The following is a 16,835-nucleotide window of genomic DNA, read 5'->3' as shown; positions in this document are numbered from 1 at the left end:
TTATGTGCTTATGTTATCTATATGTTTTATGTTATTAAATGTGTTATGATATGTATGTATGTTTGTAGGCTTGGGCATATGACCCATATGGCTAACAAGACCCCAAATGGGTTATGGGCATATGACCTACTTAGCTAGTAGGACCCCACTAACTCCATGGGCATATGCTTGTTTAGTCTATGGGACCCCAAGAATAATGGCCATTATAATAAGTGTATGCTATATGTATTATGTTAAGTCTTTATGTTTTCTTATGAAAATATGTATATGACTATGTGTTAGATTTTCCTTGCTGGGCATTAGGCTCATTCCTTTTTGTTTTATGTGCAGGAAAATAAGCTTTAGAGGCGGAAAGGTTCGTGACGCTTATAGGATGTGTATCGATGATGAATGGAGTCAAGGGGCCGAGCGTTATTCGATTCGAGGATGTAGTTTCGGTTTTATGTCTTTTTACATGTATTTTCCGCACTAATTATGTAATGTCTTATTATTTTAAATTATGTTTTTGTTTTAAAGACAATGGGATCCCATATCCGTTTTGGTATTTACTTTGTAAATAACTCTTATTTTGCAAGTTACTCAATAAATTATGGTATTTTCGTAAAAATGTAAGTTTTATGTATAGTTTCGTTAATGGTCCAAATAGTCTAGAGTAGTGGGTCATTACAAGAAGATCCTGATTCTTAGATTAGTAGTTTTTATTGTTTGTTTTATTTATTTTTATTTTATGATTGTAATAAGTGAAATTTTTTTTTTCCAAATGAATAACATGCAATTTTATTTTCATGTATGAGTTTGATTCTATTTTTGCAATCATAATAAGTAATAAATAAAATGAATAATGACTAAGTTCGGTGAGGGTGGATACAAATCAATGAACCAAGTTTCCTTATTGAGAGTTAGGGGGCCATAGTAGTGGGAACGATTTACTGATCCCAGCCCTCCCTCAATATGGTTAACTTTGGAACAAAGATAAGTTTCGAGCCTGAGAATTAAGTCATATAGGATGATTAGAAACACACTTAGAAAATAAAGATGACTTATTTTTCTAAGTATAGAAACCCACTCTAACTAATAAATAAAGACTTATATAACTTTCATAAAAAGTCATAATAAATAGGTCCGAGATATGTTTGTTTTAGAATAAGTTTTTGCCTTAGAGCTTATTAGGTAAAGTTCTAACATGTTTCTTTCAACTGTTAGAACTCTGCTACGATGTCGCTCCGAAGATCTGCACGCACCAACGGAAACGCCTCCAACGATGTTCCAGCGACCAATGAAGTCCCTCCAGTTCGCCGAAGGGGAGTGCGTGCTACTGCTCGCCGCAACGCGCCGGCACCGCCAGCTGACAACACTACGGAGATTGCCAGACTGCGACAGCAAGTCGAGGAACTTCTGCAGCAACAACGCCAACAGGCTCAATCTCAGCCTCAGCCTCCGCCACAGCCACAGCCACAGCAAATGGCCCCAGCACCCCAGCAAGTTGGTCCATATGGGGGATGGCCCATGACAAATTACGCGCCGTATCCAGTACTGCACTTGGAGCCAGTGTATGAAAGGTTCCGCAAGCAGCATGCTCCAAACTTCGAAGGGACTTCAGACCCCTTTGAGGCAGAAGAGTGGCTAAGGAATGTGGAGCCGATTCTAGCCCACATGAATCTCAGTAATGCAGACCGCATATCCTACGTCTCATCTTTGCTCAAGAAAGATGCCAGGATATGGTGGGACTTGGTCCAGCAATCCCATGATGCTGCCACCATGACGTGGACCCGATTTGTGGAGTTGTTCCACAAAAAGTACTACAATTCGGCTGTACTTGCTACGAGGGTGGAGGAGTTCACCAACTTGAAGCAAGGTACTTTAACAGTGGCGGAATATGCTCGTCAGTTCGACCGCTTAGCAAAGTTTGCGGCAGAGATGGTTCCAACCGATTATCTGAGGGTGAACAAGTTTGTTAGAGGACTTCGCCCGAAGATCGAGATGGGGGTTAAGCTAGCAAACCTGGGAAACACTACATACGCCGACGTTCTTGAGACGGCAATCGAAGTAGAAAGGTTACAGGCCAATGTAAGTAAAGAAGAAGCCAGCAAGCCGGAACCTAGACAGCAGAGCCAACCTCAGGCCAGTCGGAACAACAACAACCATAATGGAAACAATCAGTCCAGCAACAGTCAATCAGGCAACAACAGTAACGGCCAGAAAAGACGGCATCCTGACAACAAGCAATCTGACAGCAATAAAAGGACACGAACGAATAATGGGGGAAATAGGTCGGCCTACGTGGAATACTCGCCATGTGCCAAATGTCAGAAGAAGCATCCTGGAGAATGCCGCGCCAACACCAAGGAGTGTTTCAACTGTGGTCAAGAAGGGCATCGTAAAAGAGACTGTCCTCAGCAAAAGCCAGAAGGGAAGAAGGATGAAAAGATGGTTCCTGCTAGGGTTTTTGAGGAGAGGCCGAGGCTAGCAACAAGGTGGTCACAGGTCAGGTTTCTATCCTCAATAACTTATGTCATGTATTATTTGATTTGGGAGCCACTCACTCATATATCTCGTTAGGAATGATAGAAAAACTAGACAAACCTAGTGAAAGATTTAGAACTAGGTTTGTAATCGAGTTGCCTTCGGGCAAAGTAGTTCTATCATCACAAATAGTACGAGGCGTACCGATCAAGATTGAGGATATAGAACTAGAAGGAGACCTGATAGAGCTAGTGATCAAGGACTTCGACGTAATATTAGGCATGGATTGGCTAGCACGGCATGGCGCAACGATCGACTGCAGACGCAAGAAGGTGATGTTCGAGACTCCTGATGGCCAGAGACGATGCTTCATGGGACAAGCTTCAGGATTGCGCACCCCATTAGTGTCATCTCTCAAAGCTCAGAGAATGATGGAGAAAGGATGCCAAGCATTCTTAGCCAGCATCATGAATGTGGAGAAGGAGACATCACTTAAAGTTGGAGATGTTCGGGTTATACAAGAATTTCCAGAAGTTTTTTTCCGATGACTTGCCAGGATTGCCGCCAAATCGAGAAATAGACTTCACGATAGAATTAGTACCAGGCACCGAGCCTATCTCTAAGGCACCATACCGGATGGCACCTATGGAACTCAAGGAGTTAAAGACGCAGCTACAAGAACTCCTAGACTTGGGTTTTATTAGGCCAAGCCATTCACCATGGGGAGCTCCGGTACTATTCGTGAAGAAGAAGGACGGAAGTATGCGGATGTGCATAGACTATCGTGAGCTGAACAAAGTAACGATTAAGAACAAGTACCCGCTTCCTCAGATTGACGATTTGTTTGATCAACTTCGAGGTGCAACTGTATTTTCTAAGATCGATTTACGGTCCGGGTATCATCAGCTCAAGGTAAAGGGAGAAGATATTCCTAAGACAGCCTTTAGGACTCGTTATGGACATTACGAGTTCTTGGTTATGTCTTTCGGTCTTACTAGCGCACCAGCCGCGTTTATGGACTTAATGAATAGGGTCTTCAAAGACTACTTGGATAAATTCGTCGTTGTGTTCATCGATGACATTTTAATATACTCCAAGGATGAAGTAGAGCACGAGGAACATTTGAGGCTGATTTTGACACGATTGAAGGAGCATCAACTCTACGCCAAGTTCAAGAAATGCGAATTTTGGCTTTCGCAAGTGGCTTTCCTCGGGCACATCATATCGAAAGACGGAGTTGCAGTAGATTCATCAAAGGTAGAGGCCGTGAAGGATTGGCCTAGACCAAAGAACGCGTCAGAAGTAAGAAGCTTCTTAGGGCTAGCAGGTTATTATAGGAAGTTTGTAGAGGGCTTTTCTAAGATAGCCACTCCGCTCACCAACCTGACCCGGAAGCAACAAAGGTTTAACTGGAACGATAAGTGTGAAGAAAGCTTCCAGTTGCTTAAGGATAAGCTTTGCTCAGCACCAATACTCAGTGTACCGACACCCAACGATAAGTTCGTTGTCTACTGTGATGCATCAAAGCTAGGATTGGGATGCGTGCTGATGCAAAATGACAAGGTGATAGCCTACGCCTCACGACAGCTAAAGGAGTACGAGCAGCGCTATCCAACTCACGATATGGAGTTGGCAGCGGTGGTCTTTTGTAATGACCCACTAATCTAGACTTTTTGGACCATTAACGAAACTACATAAACTTACATTTTTATGAAAATACCATAATTTTATTGAGTAACTTGTAAAATAAGAGTTACTTACAAATAAATACTAAGAAGGATATGGGATCCCATTGTCTTTAAAAACAAAACATGATTTAAATGAAAAGAATTACATAAGAAATGCGGAAAATACATATAAAATCATAAAAAGATAAAATGAGACTACATCCTCGAATCGAGTAACGCTCGGCCCCTTGACTCCATTCACCATCGATACACATCCTCTAAGCGTCACGAATCTTACCGCCTCTAAAGCTATTTTCCTGCACATAAAACAAAAAGGAATGAGCCTAATGCCCAGCAAGGAAAATCTAACACATAGTCATAAACATAAATTTCATAATAAGCGTAAAGATATATCATAACACTTAATACATACACTTATTATAATGGCCATTATTACTTGGGGTCCCATAGACTAAACAAGCTTATGCCCATGAGATTAGTGGGGTCCTACTAGCTAAGTAGGCATATGCCCATAATCTTTTTGGGGTCTTGTTAGTCAAATAGGGCATAAGCCCAAGCCTACAAACATACACATTCATAACATATTCATAACATATCATATTTCATAACATAACACATAAGCAATACACATATAGATTCTATCCTATTTTCCTTACCAAAGTTACCGGGATATGATGGACTGAGTTGGGACTTTTGGAACACTCCTAAAACCATATGAAAAAGAGTGAGTCTTATGAAGAAGAAGAAATGAAAATGAATAGGAAGACTAAACCATTAAGAAATATGCTTACCACAACTTATGTGCGTAAGAACTTGGATTCCCTAACCAAAATAAGAATGAGGTTAGGGGACTGAGTAGAAGGCTTTGAGAAAGAAAATAACATGAAACAAATGAAATAGAGTTTCGGGTTTACCTCAAAGACTTGCAAGACCAATCTATCCACAACCGAAATACTAAACAACCTTACTTCCCAAAGTGTTTGATAAGCTAAAGATGATTAAGCTTATGACTTTCCCACCCAAGTGTTTAACTCTCACACTCTCCTAGCACTTGCAGCTTCTGAACTTAGAGTAAAAGGTGAATAATGGCTGGGTACTAGGTCCTATTTATAGAGTTTGGGAATGAAAGTATCTTGATTTTACTTGAATAAAAATAATGGCTTTTTAGGTGAAAATAATTTGAATAATTGTTCAGCAGAGGCTGAAGACTCGTTCAAAAGATGCTGGACTTTTGAAGGAGTTTGAATGGCTGAAAGGAAAAGAATTCAAAAACGTTTGAACATATGCTGGAGGAGGCGATATATCGCCCCCTGTAGGAGATATATCGCCTGGGTCAGTATGCCCGAGGCGACCGTGCATCGTCTCGTGTTTTCCGTATCTACGTGCTGCGATATATCGGCACACGCTGAATATTTAAACACGAAATTACACATTTTAGCTAAGTTTGAATGGAGTAAACAGCCTTGACTAAGCCTTCAACGTATTCAAAGCTGCTGAATGACCCTATAACATTCAAACTTTACCCTTATTTAATTTAATCCTCAAAAATACTTAATCCTTAATTACCCATTCATAACATGTGCTTAAAATCCTATTGGTTGATATCTAAACCTTATAATATAACAAATATTATCCTTAATATCAGTCATATAATCAAACCTTAGGTTATACTTAATATTCTTAAACTATAGGTTAAACTTAGTAAATCTATAAGTACTACTATGAGTGTCCAAATAATTCCCGGTCTATAAGTACAATCTCTTGGATGTATATGTCTGCATATTGGTCTGCCGGGAGTACTACTTGGTTTGGGGAAAAACTATAAGCTTAAACATCATAAGCTTATCAAACACTTTGGGAAGTGAGTTCTATAGTATTTCGGTGGAGGTTAGATTGATCTTGCAATCTTTGAGGTAAACCCAAAACTCTAGTTCCTTTCTGTATTTTATGTTATTTCCTTTCTCAAAACCTTCTACTCAGTCCCCTAACCTTATTCTTATTTTGGTTAGGGAATCCAAGCTCTTAAGCATATAAGTCGGTAAGCATGTTTTTTTTTTATGGTTTAGTCTTTCCATCTCTTTCATTTCATCTCCTTTCTTTAGACTCACTCTTTCTTATGGTTTTAGAAGTGTTCCAAAAGTCCCAACTCAGTCCATAATCCCGGTAACTTTGGTAAGGAAAATAGGCTAGAATCTATATGTTTATGTTTATGTTATCTTATGTGTTATGTTATGATATGTTATGAATTTGTTATGCATGTGTTTGTTGTAGGCTTGGGCTTATGCCCTATTTGACTAACAAGACCCCAAAAAGATTGTGGGCATATGCCTATTTAGCTGGTAGGACCCCACTAATCTCATGGGCATAAGCTTGTTTAGTCTATGGGACCCCAAGTAATAATAGCCATTATAATAAGTGAATTATGTGTTATGATATGTCTTTACGTTATTATGAAATTATGTTTATGTTTATGACTATGTGTTAGATTTTTCCTTGCTGGGCATTAGGCTCATTCCTTTCTGTTTATGTGCAGGAAATAAGCTTTAGAGGCGGAAAGATTCGTGTTGCTTAGAGGGTGTGTATCGATGATGAATGGAGTCAAGGGGCCGAGCGTTATTCGATTCGAGGATGTAGTCTCCTTTTAATTTTTATGGTTTTATATGTATTTTCCGCATTTTCTTATGTAATTCTTTTTATTTAAATCATGTTTTGTTTTTAAAGACAATGGGATCCCAAATCCTTCTTAGTATTCTGTTTATTTGTAAATAACTCTTATTTTGCAAGTTACTCAATAAATTATGGTATTTTCGTAAAAATGTAAGATTTATGTATAGTTTCGTTAATGGTCCAAATAGTCTAGATTAGTGGGTCATTACAATAGCCTTGATCACCTGACTCCTCGAGCACGATCCTACTCGAGCCCTAGCGCTTACCTAAATAAAATCCATAAGTCAAAGTCATCACCAAACCACAAGTCCAAAACCTAGCCTCGGGACCAATCCCGAGCCCCTGGGAAGTCCTAGATCCCCAAAACAAAGTGGTGGAATCGAGCCCCGAACCCTAGGTCGAAATCCCTCAAAAAAAGCCCAAAAATCCCTTTCTGTGAACAGTGCAGCGCTACAGCGCTCTAAAGAGGGCGCTGTAGCGCTACAAGCAGAACCACAACTCCCCAGAAACAGGGCCTAGCGCTACAGCGCCCAATGACTAGCGCTAGTTGCAAACATGCCACACCCAAAAATCGTTTCTGCGATTTTCCTTCAACCATTTCAACCCCAAACTTGTCCAAATATTTCCCAAACCCAAAAACAAACTTATCAACACCTCACACTCATCCCAAGCATCCCAAGAGCTCATACCCCAAGCTCAAGCAACCCAAAACTCAAGATCTACCATAATGAACCCTAAAACCAGAAATTCATTCAAACATCAAAGATAAGGTCTTAGAAATCATACCGTGGATGGAAATTCGACCTTGAGTTGAACCCTAGACCTCCTTAGCTTGCTCCTTCTCAATCTTGGCCTGATTTCCCAAAAATCCCCATCTATTTAGCTCAAATACACAGCTCAAACCAGTCAAGCCCTAAAACTGAAATCCCCAAGAACTTACCTCAAATTTCTGATGTGATCTTGCTAATCCCTTGCCAATCCTCAAGTCTAGCTTAGGATCCTTGATGCTCAGCCTACCCTAGCTCTCCACTGAGCTTAACTCCAAGAAAAATGAAGGGAAATGGTGGGAGAGCCACAAACCGATCCTTTGAAGAAAACCCACACTGTTTTTCTCTCTTTTCTTTTTCTTTCAGCCTTCCCACTCTTTTCTACAAATTCCACTAAGTATAAAGCTCCCTTCAACTTATCTCTAAAAGGCCTAAAGACCAAAATGCCCTCCCTAATAATTCTAAACCTTCTTGCCCATAAAGGGACATTTTAGTCCTATTACCCAAATTCCCACTAATTCCTCAAGTGTTCCTAATAATTTCCCGCTCGCTACCCAACACCTGATTAATCACCAAATATACATTCCTCATCATCAAGATTAACCTCAATATATTTTCCAAATTCTCATTTAAACTCCCCAGGCTTAACCCAAGCCGGGTATAGATTCTCGCTTTGACTTTTCCGCTAACCCGCTCATTCTAGGATCGTCTCGAGTCACAGATCACAGATATCAACACAGTCATGCCCAAAATGGCCAAATTACAATTATGCTCTTTCTAAGATAATCTGGTCTACCTGCATACTAATTCACATAGTCATGCATCTCAAATAATCAAATAGTCATATAACGTGCATTAAATCATAATCATGCATTAAACTCATTAAAGTCACATACAAAATCCCATTATGCCCTCCAGGCACACTACTCAAGGCCCTTAAGCCTTAATAGTGAATTTGGGTCGTTACAATCTAACTTAGCTAAGTAAAGTTCTTGGACTCTACATAGATAGAGCTAATAAGAATATGACACTTGTCATGAGCATGATTATTCCTAAGGTTTAGATAGAGCCAATAGGATTATGTCATTTGTCATATGCATGATTATTAAGAAATTATTATTTTAATGATAAAATCAGGGAAATATAAGACTTAGTCATCACCAGAATCTGTTAGGAGCATGACATTTATCACAATTTTATTTATTTGTGGATTAGGTTGTTATTTAGATAATTAAATAGATTTTTCGTAACTTTAGGGTATTGTAACTTCCGACCTATTTTTGACCTAGTTATGTTATGAATTTTGAAAAATAGTATTTCTAGAAAGTTGTAGATAATTTAATTAGCTTTCTAACGGTATAAAGAGAGTCTAAATCGAAATCCTAAAGCTCCAGATATGTTGATTTTACTGCAGGGGAGTTTAGAGTTACGAGATTTAGGGAGTTAGAAGTTAGGATTCTATTTTTTTTATTATTTTTGTTTTAAAAATCAAGCTTTGAATCCTTAAATCTCTATGAACAATTTGACCAATTCCTAAGCCTTTGGCTGAAGGATATTCAAATATTTTCAATTAAATTTATTATTTTTATTCAAAGCCAAAAATAAGATTTTTATTCCTAGAACCCTATAAATAGGACCTAGCACCAAGTCTTTTCATTCATTCTTCAAGCACTGATGAGAGCCTTCCCAGTGCTAGTGAGACTATAGAGTGATAAACACTTGGGTTGGGGTTATAAGCTTAATCATTATAAGCTTAATAAACACTTGGGAAGTAAGGTTCATAGTGTGTATTTCGGTTTCGAGGTGTAGTTCGATCATAGCAATTTCAAAGGTATTCCTATTCTTAGTTCCTTTCAGTATTGTTTCATTAGTTTTATAGTCCTAACTCAGTCTTCTCTATTCTTGGTTAGGCATCTAAGTTCTTCGAACTTGAGGTTTCTTGTCGGTAAGAATATTCTCGGTGGTTTTTAGTTCATTCATCGATTTCTTTTAGAATACTCACCTCTATATTATGGTTTTTAGGAGTGTTCCAAAATCCCGACTTTGTTCTCATCGTCCCGGTATATTGGTAAGGAAAATAGGATAGGATATTATGTGTTATGCCATATGTTATCTTATGATTTATGTGTTATGTTAACTTATGATTTGTGTGTTATGTATGTTTGTAGACTTGGGCACATGACCTGTACAACTAACAAGCCCCAATAAATTTATGGGCATATGACTTGTTTAGCTAGCAAGCCCCACAAATCTAATGGGCATATGACTTGTTTAGTTTATGGGACCCCAAGTAATAATGGTCATTATAGTATATGTGGCATATGTTATGATATGTTTTAGTATATGTTGATATGAATTTTATGTATATGATTTATGTGTTAGATTTTCCTTGCTGGGCATTAGGCTCTCTCCTTTATGTTTATATGTGCAGGAAAATAGCTTTGGTGACGGGAAAGGTTCTTGGAAGCTTGGGGATGTATATTGAGGCGGAATGGAATCGAAGGACCGAGAGTTCGATTTGAGGATGAAGTCTCTTTAATTATGGTTTTCTATGTATTTTTCCGCAATTGGTTGTTATAAGTTTTAATTAAGTTTTCATTATGTCAAAGTTATGTTTTATTTCAAACAATGGGATCCCAATGTCCTACTTATGAATTTTATATAGTTTTGAACCTTTACCTTATAGTTTTGAAATAAAGTTATGGTTATTTCATATGTACGTTTTCTTAAGATTAGTATAGTAGTTATTAATGGTCTAAGGTCTAGAATAGTTGAGTCGTTACAACAATTCAATTAAACAACAGAGACGATTGACCATTTACTGTTTAAATAGTGCTAGCGATTGACCATTTACTATTAAAATAGAGCACTTGAATGACAACTGTACTTTTGTAATAGTGGACATGAATGACCTATCAATTAGGGACATAATATATTATTTACCTTTGCCAATCACGTGTGAAAAGTGAAGAGGAATAAGCATGGGCAACAATTAAATAAATATCCAATCTTTTTTTATAGATTACGAGAATGGTTTTATATTATCAATGACAACACTTTTTAGTTATAACAAAAAATGTTACAATATATGAACCAATGGCATTGGAACAAAAAAGGTCTTTCTCTGCGGTTTTTTCACTTAATACACTGCGGTTTTCGAGAGTATGGAAAAGCACAGTGTATTCGACCGCAGAGAAAAGTGGTATGAAAACTACGGAGAAAAGCCACACTTTTCTCTACGGTTGTGTTGAAAAAACTGCGGAGAAATGTACCCTTTTCTCTGCGGTTTATTCAACACAACCGCAGAGAAAATGGTACCTTTCTCCGCGGATATACACTATAATACCAAACAAGACAAATCATTTAGATAGAGATTGGTTTCATGCTATTTGTAAAAATATCTAGTTGATGTATAGAAGATAGGTATAGTGGGGAGTTATAGAATTAGAATCATATATGGAATTTGTACATGAATTGGTTTTGAGCAATACAATGATCTTATTCACAAAAAAAAAAAAAAAGAAACCTTTCCGTTTTTTTAATAAATAAAGTTGAAAAAAAACTTAAACGTTACTTTTCAAACACAACACAAAAACTATCCAATCTCATCATCTTCTCCGTCGACGTCAAGAAACCCATGCTTTCCATATACCAAAACGACCACCTTCAAGAGTAGGTCGCGATGGTACCACTCTTAAGCCCAAACAACCAATGATATGCCCGGAAAAAGCTTCTAAAGTCGTGGAATACCCACAAACTACTTTCCGAAAAAAAGCCGACATATAGTTAGAGTGAATAGCTGGGCTGTGTTCCTCTCGAAGAGCTTGTTCCAACGGTACCACCCCCGAGTCTCAGGGTGGTCAGAGTTGGCCAGAAAATGCAGTCAAAATGTCACCAACGCTATCTTTGATCGGCGCGTGCAGAGACTTCCAGCAACCATTGATGACGAAACTTCAGCCGAAGCTTCGTTGGCAACCACTCTTCCTAGTAATCCGACGCGTGTATGGAATGGATGCTCCGGTGGTTGGTGGTTGGTGGTGGTTGGCGACATTGATGATAGAATAGAAGAAGAGAGAGAATGAATTAAGTTATATTTATTAAGTTTAAAAAACAATATAAAAAAGCGTTATATTTGTAATTAAAAAAAGTAACATTAAAATTGTAAATAAAATGCAAAAAATCAATACTACATGTAATTTATCCTAAATGATTTATGTAAAATTTCAATACAACCGTTGTTCCAATTATATATATTTTTTTAAAACATATTTATTTAATTAGAATTATACTTATAGTTGGATTTGTAATATTATAATTTTTTTTTGTTGAGTAATGATAACTTTATTGTTATAATATTTTAAATTATTTTTGAAAAAATTCAGCTGAATAAATAGTATGCGATCAATCAAAAGGCCAAAGAATATTGAATGTGAAGAGAAAGTTATAAAAAGGAGATTGGTTGAGGCTCATTGTTTTTCTCAGTAACACTCTCTCCCTCTTCCTCTGTATCATTGAGGCTCTCTCATGAACTCTAAAAATGGGAACTCGGATGGGTTGTCCATCGTCATCTCGGCTGGCCACCATTCTAAAGCCCGGACAACATGTAGACTCAGGCGAGCTCTTCTTTCTCTGCCTATCCCTCGCCAGGTACTTGACTTTCTTGGGTTTTTATTTCTATCTATTATAACATATTCTCCTTTCATTCTCTTTGTTTCTATATATTTATCTCTTTTTCACCATTTTTTATTCTTGATCTTGATTTAAAGCTTTTGAGTTTTATGGTTTACTCTTCTTTTTCTTGGTGTACAAAAGATGGAGGTAGTGTGAGTTCATTTTTTTTTTGTTTATTTGGATTCAGGGTTTGGATTTTGTGCTATCAAGCTTTGATTTTTAGGGTTTTTTGTTTTTGTTTTTATTTTTTCGGGGTCACTGGCTAAAGATGAAAGAAGTTAGTGCTGCATTGCGGAGTATGTAATTATGGAGTATGACCTAACCCAGTGTTATTTGTTATTAGAGTAATATTGCATGGTCTGGTTGTTATGGTTGTGGAAACTTGTCTTAGTTGTGACATTGTTACTTTATCACTCATGTCTTTATGCTTCCTTTTGTCCCAAATTTATGGCTATTCTTCCTGTGATTTTTTCACCCTTTTCCCTTTACGGTGTTAATGAACTATATGGTTGAGTTTGTTGGTTTTCTGGGTGGAAACTTTAGCCACTGGTTGAGTTGTTATGTAAAAGCCATTGGCTTGGGTGAAAGTTGGATGTTCATAGCATGATTGGGAGTTAGAACCCCCAATGAACGTATCAGCATCGGTGAACTGTGGTCTATATGAAAATCTTGGTCTACTTAAAGTTTTCTTACAGATAATGAGACCCAGTGGCGACTGGCTATCATCTTTTTTTATTTTTATAACTCAAACTCCCGGAAATAGTTAAAATTCAAATGATTAATTTAATGATTTTCTTAGTTTAGAGTTTCCTGTTTTATTATAAATAAATAGGCCTTTGAGTACATCTGATTGAAGAATGGGGAAATGTTTAGTGGATAAGAACCAAGCTTGGTCAATCATAGATAAGCAGGCGAGGAGCCTTTAATCATTGGGTTGATAAAAGAGAAGCTTTATGGTATGGTGCTAAGAGGGCTAAAAAGTTGTGGAGAAGAGTGGGGGGATGGGTTGCAGTTATGTAGTCAAGTGACTAAATTGTTCCAGGACCAACACCCTAATTCTTAGTAACCATACTGTTACAGAGTCGGATCTTTGGAGCAGATGTAATCAATGTATGAGATTTATGAGCAATTTTTTAATTCATATGGTTGTATTTGGTAAGATTTTAGGATCTTTGAACCCGTTAATCAATTACCTTTCGGAAGACCTCGCTTTTCAGAAACTCCATACCGAACTAACTTAGTTAACAAGAAGACCTATTTAACCTGGTCTGGGGGTAAAGCTTGTTTCAGTTTATTTGAATTGGTGGATATTGTACACATCTCTAATCCTGGTTGTAATGTTGATTAGCTGTTCCATTCTTTGAATGGGATGCTTCATTTGTTTATATTAAAATTGTAAATTTGATTGCTAATAGTGTCTCTTACTTGGCTTGGTTAACTTTGAAAAAACAGGGGTATTGACTTTGCAGTTGCAAACAGTGAAAAAACAACTAGATCTCATGATTTATCTACATTGGTGAAGCAGGTGATTTTCAAATTAAAATCAAACTCCATTTTTTTTTCTTGTACAATTAGCTTATATGATATGCAGAGGGTGTGTGCAGGGTCGTAAACTATTGTGGACTTACAGACAGATTAACATGCGTACATAGATACTCATGTGTGAAGATTTGAGTAGTAAACAACACGCTTTGGTATTGTTTGGTTGTAGTACATTGACTTATTAATTTGTCGTTCCTTCTTGTGAATACTGCATACCTTTATCTATTGAACTTTACCACACGCTATTACCCTCATATTTGTTTGCATAATACCGTTTCCTTTTATGCATGCGTGCATTGGGGTGGGTAGAGTGCAGAATAAGCACACCTGGCCTGCACTATTCTCTAGAAAAGTGGCAAGTGAATGATTTTTACTTTTGTATGAATCATTGTGATTCTATATCCATTTTTGCAAATGCATTCTTGATTGTGAGCAATTTTTAGTTAAATTGCTTGCTAATTTAAATATGGACATGGTAGATTTGGTGCATCTAGTTAATAATAGGATGACTCAAGGAATTTAGACAACAACTTGATGCATTTACTTGTTGCTTAATTATGATACATTCTTAAGAAATTTGTGAATTTTATTTCAACTTCAAAGGAGCTTATTGCTCTTGTAGCGACACCAAACCTAGCTGGTCTATTATGTTTCTCAGAAAGACCAACTAAGTACGAAATTGGTACAACATGGGACACCTTTTAAAGACTTATTATTATTATTTATTTTTTATGAGAAATTAGTGAAAATAATGTTTTTTTTTAAGTGATTTTGCACTCTGGTCTGCTTTTGATAATTTTTTGCAAAATGACCTCTGTCTAAAATTCGACCTGCTGTCTAATATTTTTGACTGTCTGTTTGAATTTTTCGACACTTGTCTAAATTATGAAAGGTTATTTTGCAAAGAATTATTAAAACTATGCTAAAGTGCAAAATGATTTTAAAAAATAGACCATTTTGCCGAATGACCCTTATTTTATTATTGGGTACAATTTGTTCTCTGATTAAATTATCTTTGTTTTTACAACTGGATTGTTGCTGGGAATATTAGCATAACACCTTGGTCTCAATATTTATGCATTCGCTCATATATAATTTTGTTATTTAAATCAAACCTTTGTTCTTATGTCTTTGTAGATATGTGAACAAAAAAGTTATATCTCCTTACAAGCTATGATTATGGTGGTAATGATTTCTGTAAAGGTAAATGTTAATACCAGCCAATGATATGCAGATTTTTTGTGTTCATAAAGAACAGTTAGACCTTTTATTGAAAAAGAAGTTGAACCCTTTTGGTTTATGATCATGCTTTATTAATTTAATATAAGTATTGCCCACTGCGGGCTTATTTATAGTCTTCGTCTAACATCAGAATGTTTCTAATTACTATAATTGTATTTTTTTGAATTTTTTTTCTTCTTTTAAAGATGTCTCTTAAAATGACTGTTATATGACTTTGTGCTCTGCAGAATGCTTGTAAAGTTGGATGGTTTTCTGAAAAGGAGACCAAGGAGCTTTATTCTCTAGCTAATGAGGTTGCTACACTTTTGTATATTTTTATTTGTTTATGTTTTTTTTTTATTTTTTTGTCGAATTTATGGTCTGCATTAGATGGGTTTTTATGGCCCTTGCTTATTCATTTATTTTGTTGATACAGATAGGGATGAACTTCTGCAGTCCAGGGGATATTAACACTGCACCTAGCTGTTTGGATTCTACCGTTGCAACAGTCATGACTAGGTGGGACTTTGATCTGGTTTACTGTTCAAAAAATTTCCCGAGCTTAGGTCAACTAAACGTTTCTTAAAAATTAATTTCAGCATTATCAAATTTTTCATTGTTGGTTACATACTAGTGGTAGTTGAATCTTTTTGTTGAATGTCCTTTTTTCAGGTTTTATCCACAGTTGAAGATCGGCCATATTCTTGTTTCTCTTGATGTCAAGGTAGCTTTTTATATATTTTTTGTACATTTTTCATTTGTGAAGCATGTTGTAATTCCTCTTTGTTTATTTATTTGTTTGTTTATTTTTTTATTATTTCTTTCTAGCCTGGAAATGGGATCTACGCAATTGATTTCCAGATGTTGAAGAACAATGCGCAGTCTCAAGAGGAAAAGATTGTAAGCATCTCTTTAGTTAATTTGTATATGAAATTCTTATAGTTATAGGTTATATTAGCATAGTCTGTTTCTATGTGTTTGTTATCATAATGCAAATATTCAACTTGTTTTTAGGGTGCATGTGTATGGCTTTTTCTTGGTCCAAGGTTTGGACTAGATAATCCTGCATCTACTTTACTTGATTTTGACCCCAGAGCTTTGGAGACCTTGCAAACGTGTGCCAATATGCCTGTACCACGAGGGCTCTGTGTCTTGGCATGTTAACTTTCCTAATACAACTTATTCTGTGAAGATCAAAAGAAAACATAATTTTTTTTTGTTAAATGTTATGTTGCGGGGCACTGTGGGGCTGGTTGGCTGGGCTTCTAAAAGCCACTTTTTGGCATTTGAAGTGCTAAAAGCACTTTTAATATTGGTTGGGTTTTTGATGCACTTTTGCTTTTAGCTCTAAAAAGCCATTTTAGAAGAAGCTAGACCCATCAACTTTATGAAGTATTTTTTGGGAAGCTAAAAGTTAAAGCAAAAGTCCAGCCAATCATGCCCTATCTCCTGGCAAGTTAACTTTCTTGATTCAGCTTAGATAAGAGAAAACTAATTTTTTTTGTTAAATGTTGTGTTACTTGAACCCAACCTGATGCCTCATACTCTACTCCACACTTGAGTGCTCCCATACTAATATTCTTTATGGTTGCATGATCTTTCCAATCTAACCTTAACTTTATGCATGCTATTCTTTGTTGCATTTGTGTACAAATAATATTCATGATCCATATACATATAGATGTAGCTAGTACTCAATGGGAGGTTAGATAGATTCTTTAGTCATGGATGGTTACATCAGTTTTAGTTATTAGATCTTTATTCAGTGATACAATTTTTCATACCTTTAAAAGGTAACTAAAAATAAATTGACTTT

At 36.6% G+C, this 16,835-nt stretch overlaps 1 protein-coding gene across 16 annotated transcripts in view; it reads left to right on the top strand.

Annotated features, from left to right (window-relative positions):
* Nucleotides 1–12,010: 12,010 nt before the first annotated feature.
* The window catches only part of LOC133778505 (E4 SUMO-protein ligase PIAL2-like), a 60,663-nt gene continuing 55,838 nt past the window's right edge, over nucleotides 12,011–16,835 (top strand). For 15 of the 16 annotated variants that reach the window (XR_009869112.1, XR_009869111.1, XR_009869114.1 and 12 more), the window contains exons 1-8: nucleotides 12,011–12,232; nucleotides 13,709–13,781; nucleotides 14,936–15,001; nucleotides 15,268–15,333; nucleotides 15,456–15,538; nucleotides 15,692–15,743; nucleotides 15,848–15,919; nucleotides 16,034–16,174. Coding sequence is in view for 10 of the 16 variants with exons in the window: in XM_062218456.1 (XP_062074440.1) it covers nucleotides 12,123–12,232; nucleotides 13,709–13,781; nucleotides 14,936–15,001; nucleotides 15,268–15,333; nucleotides 15,456–15,538; nucleotides 15,692–15,743; nucleotides 15,848–15,919; nucleotides 16,034–16,174 (663 nt within the window). In the remaining 6 variants the exon portion in view is untranslated. The remainder of the gene's footprint in view (nucleotides 12,233–13,708; nucleotides 13,782–14,935; nucleotides 15,002–15,267; nucleotides 15,334–15,455; nucleotides 15,539–15,691; nucleotides 15,744–15,847; nucleotides 15,920–16,033; nucleotides 16,175–16,835) is intronic. The other variant, XM_062218458.1, reaches the window with a different exon arrangement.

The sequence above is a fragment of the Humulus lupulus genome, chromosome 5 (genome assembly GCF_963169125.1).
Source record: "Humulus lupulus chromosome 5, drHumLupu1.1, whole genome shotgun sequence".
NCBI classification, from domain to species: Eukaryota; Viridiplantae; Streptophyta; class Magnoliopsida; order Rosales; family Cannabaceae; genus Humulus; species Humulus lupulus.
This window is presented reverse-complemented; position numbering and strand designations above follow the sequence as displayed.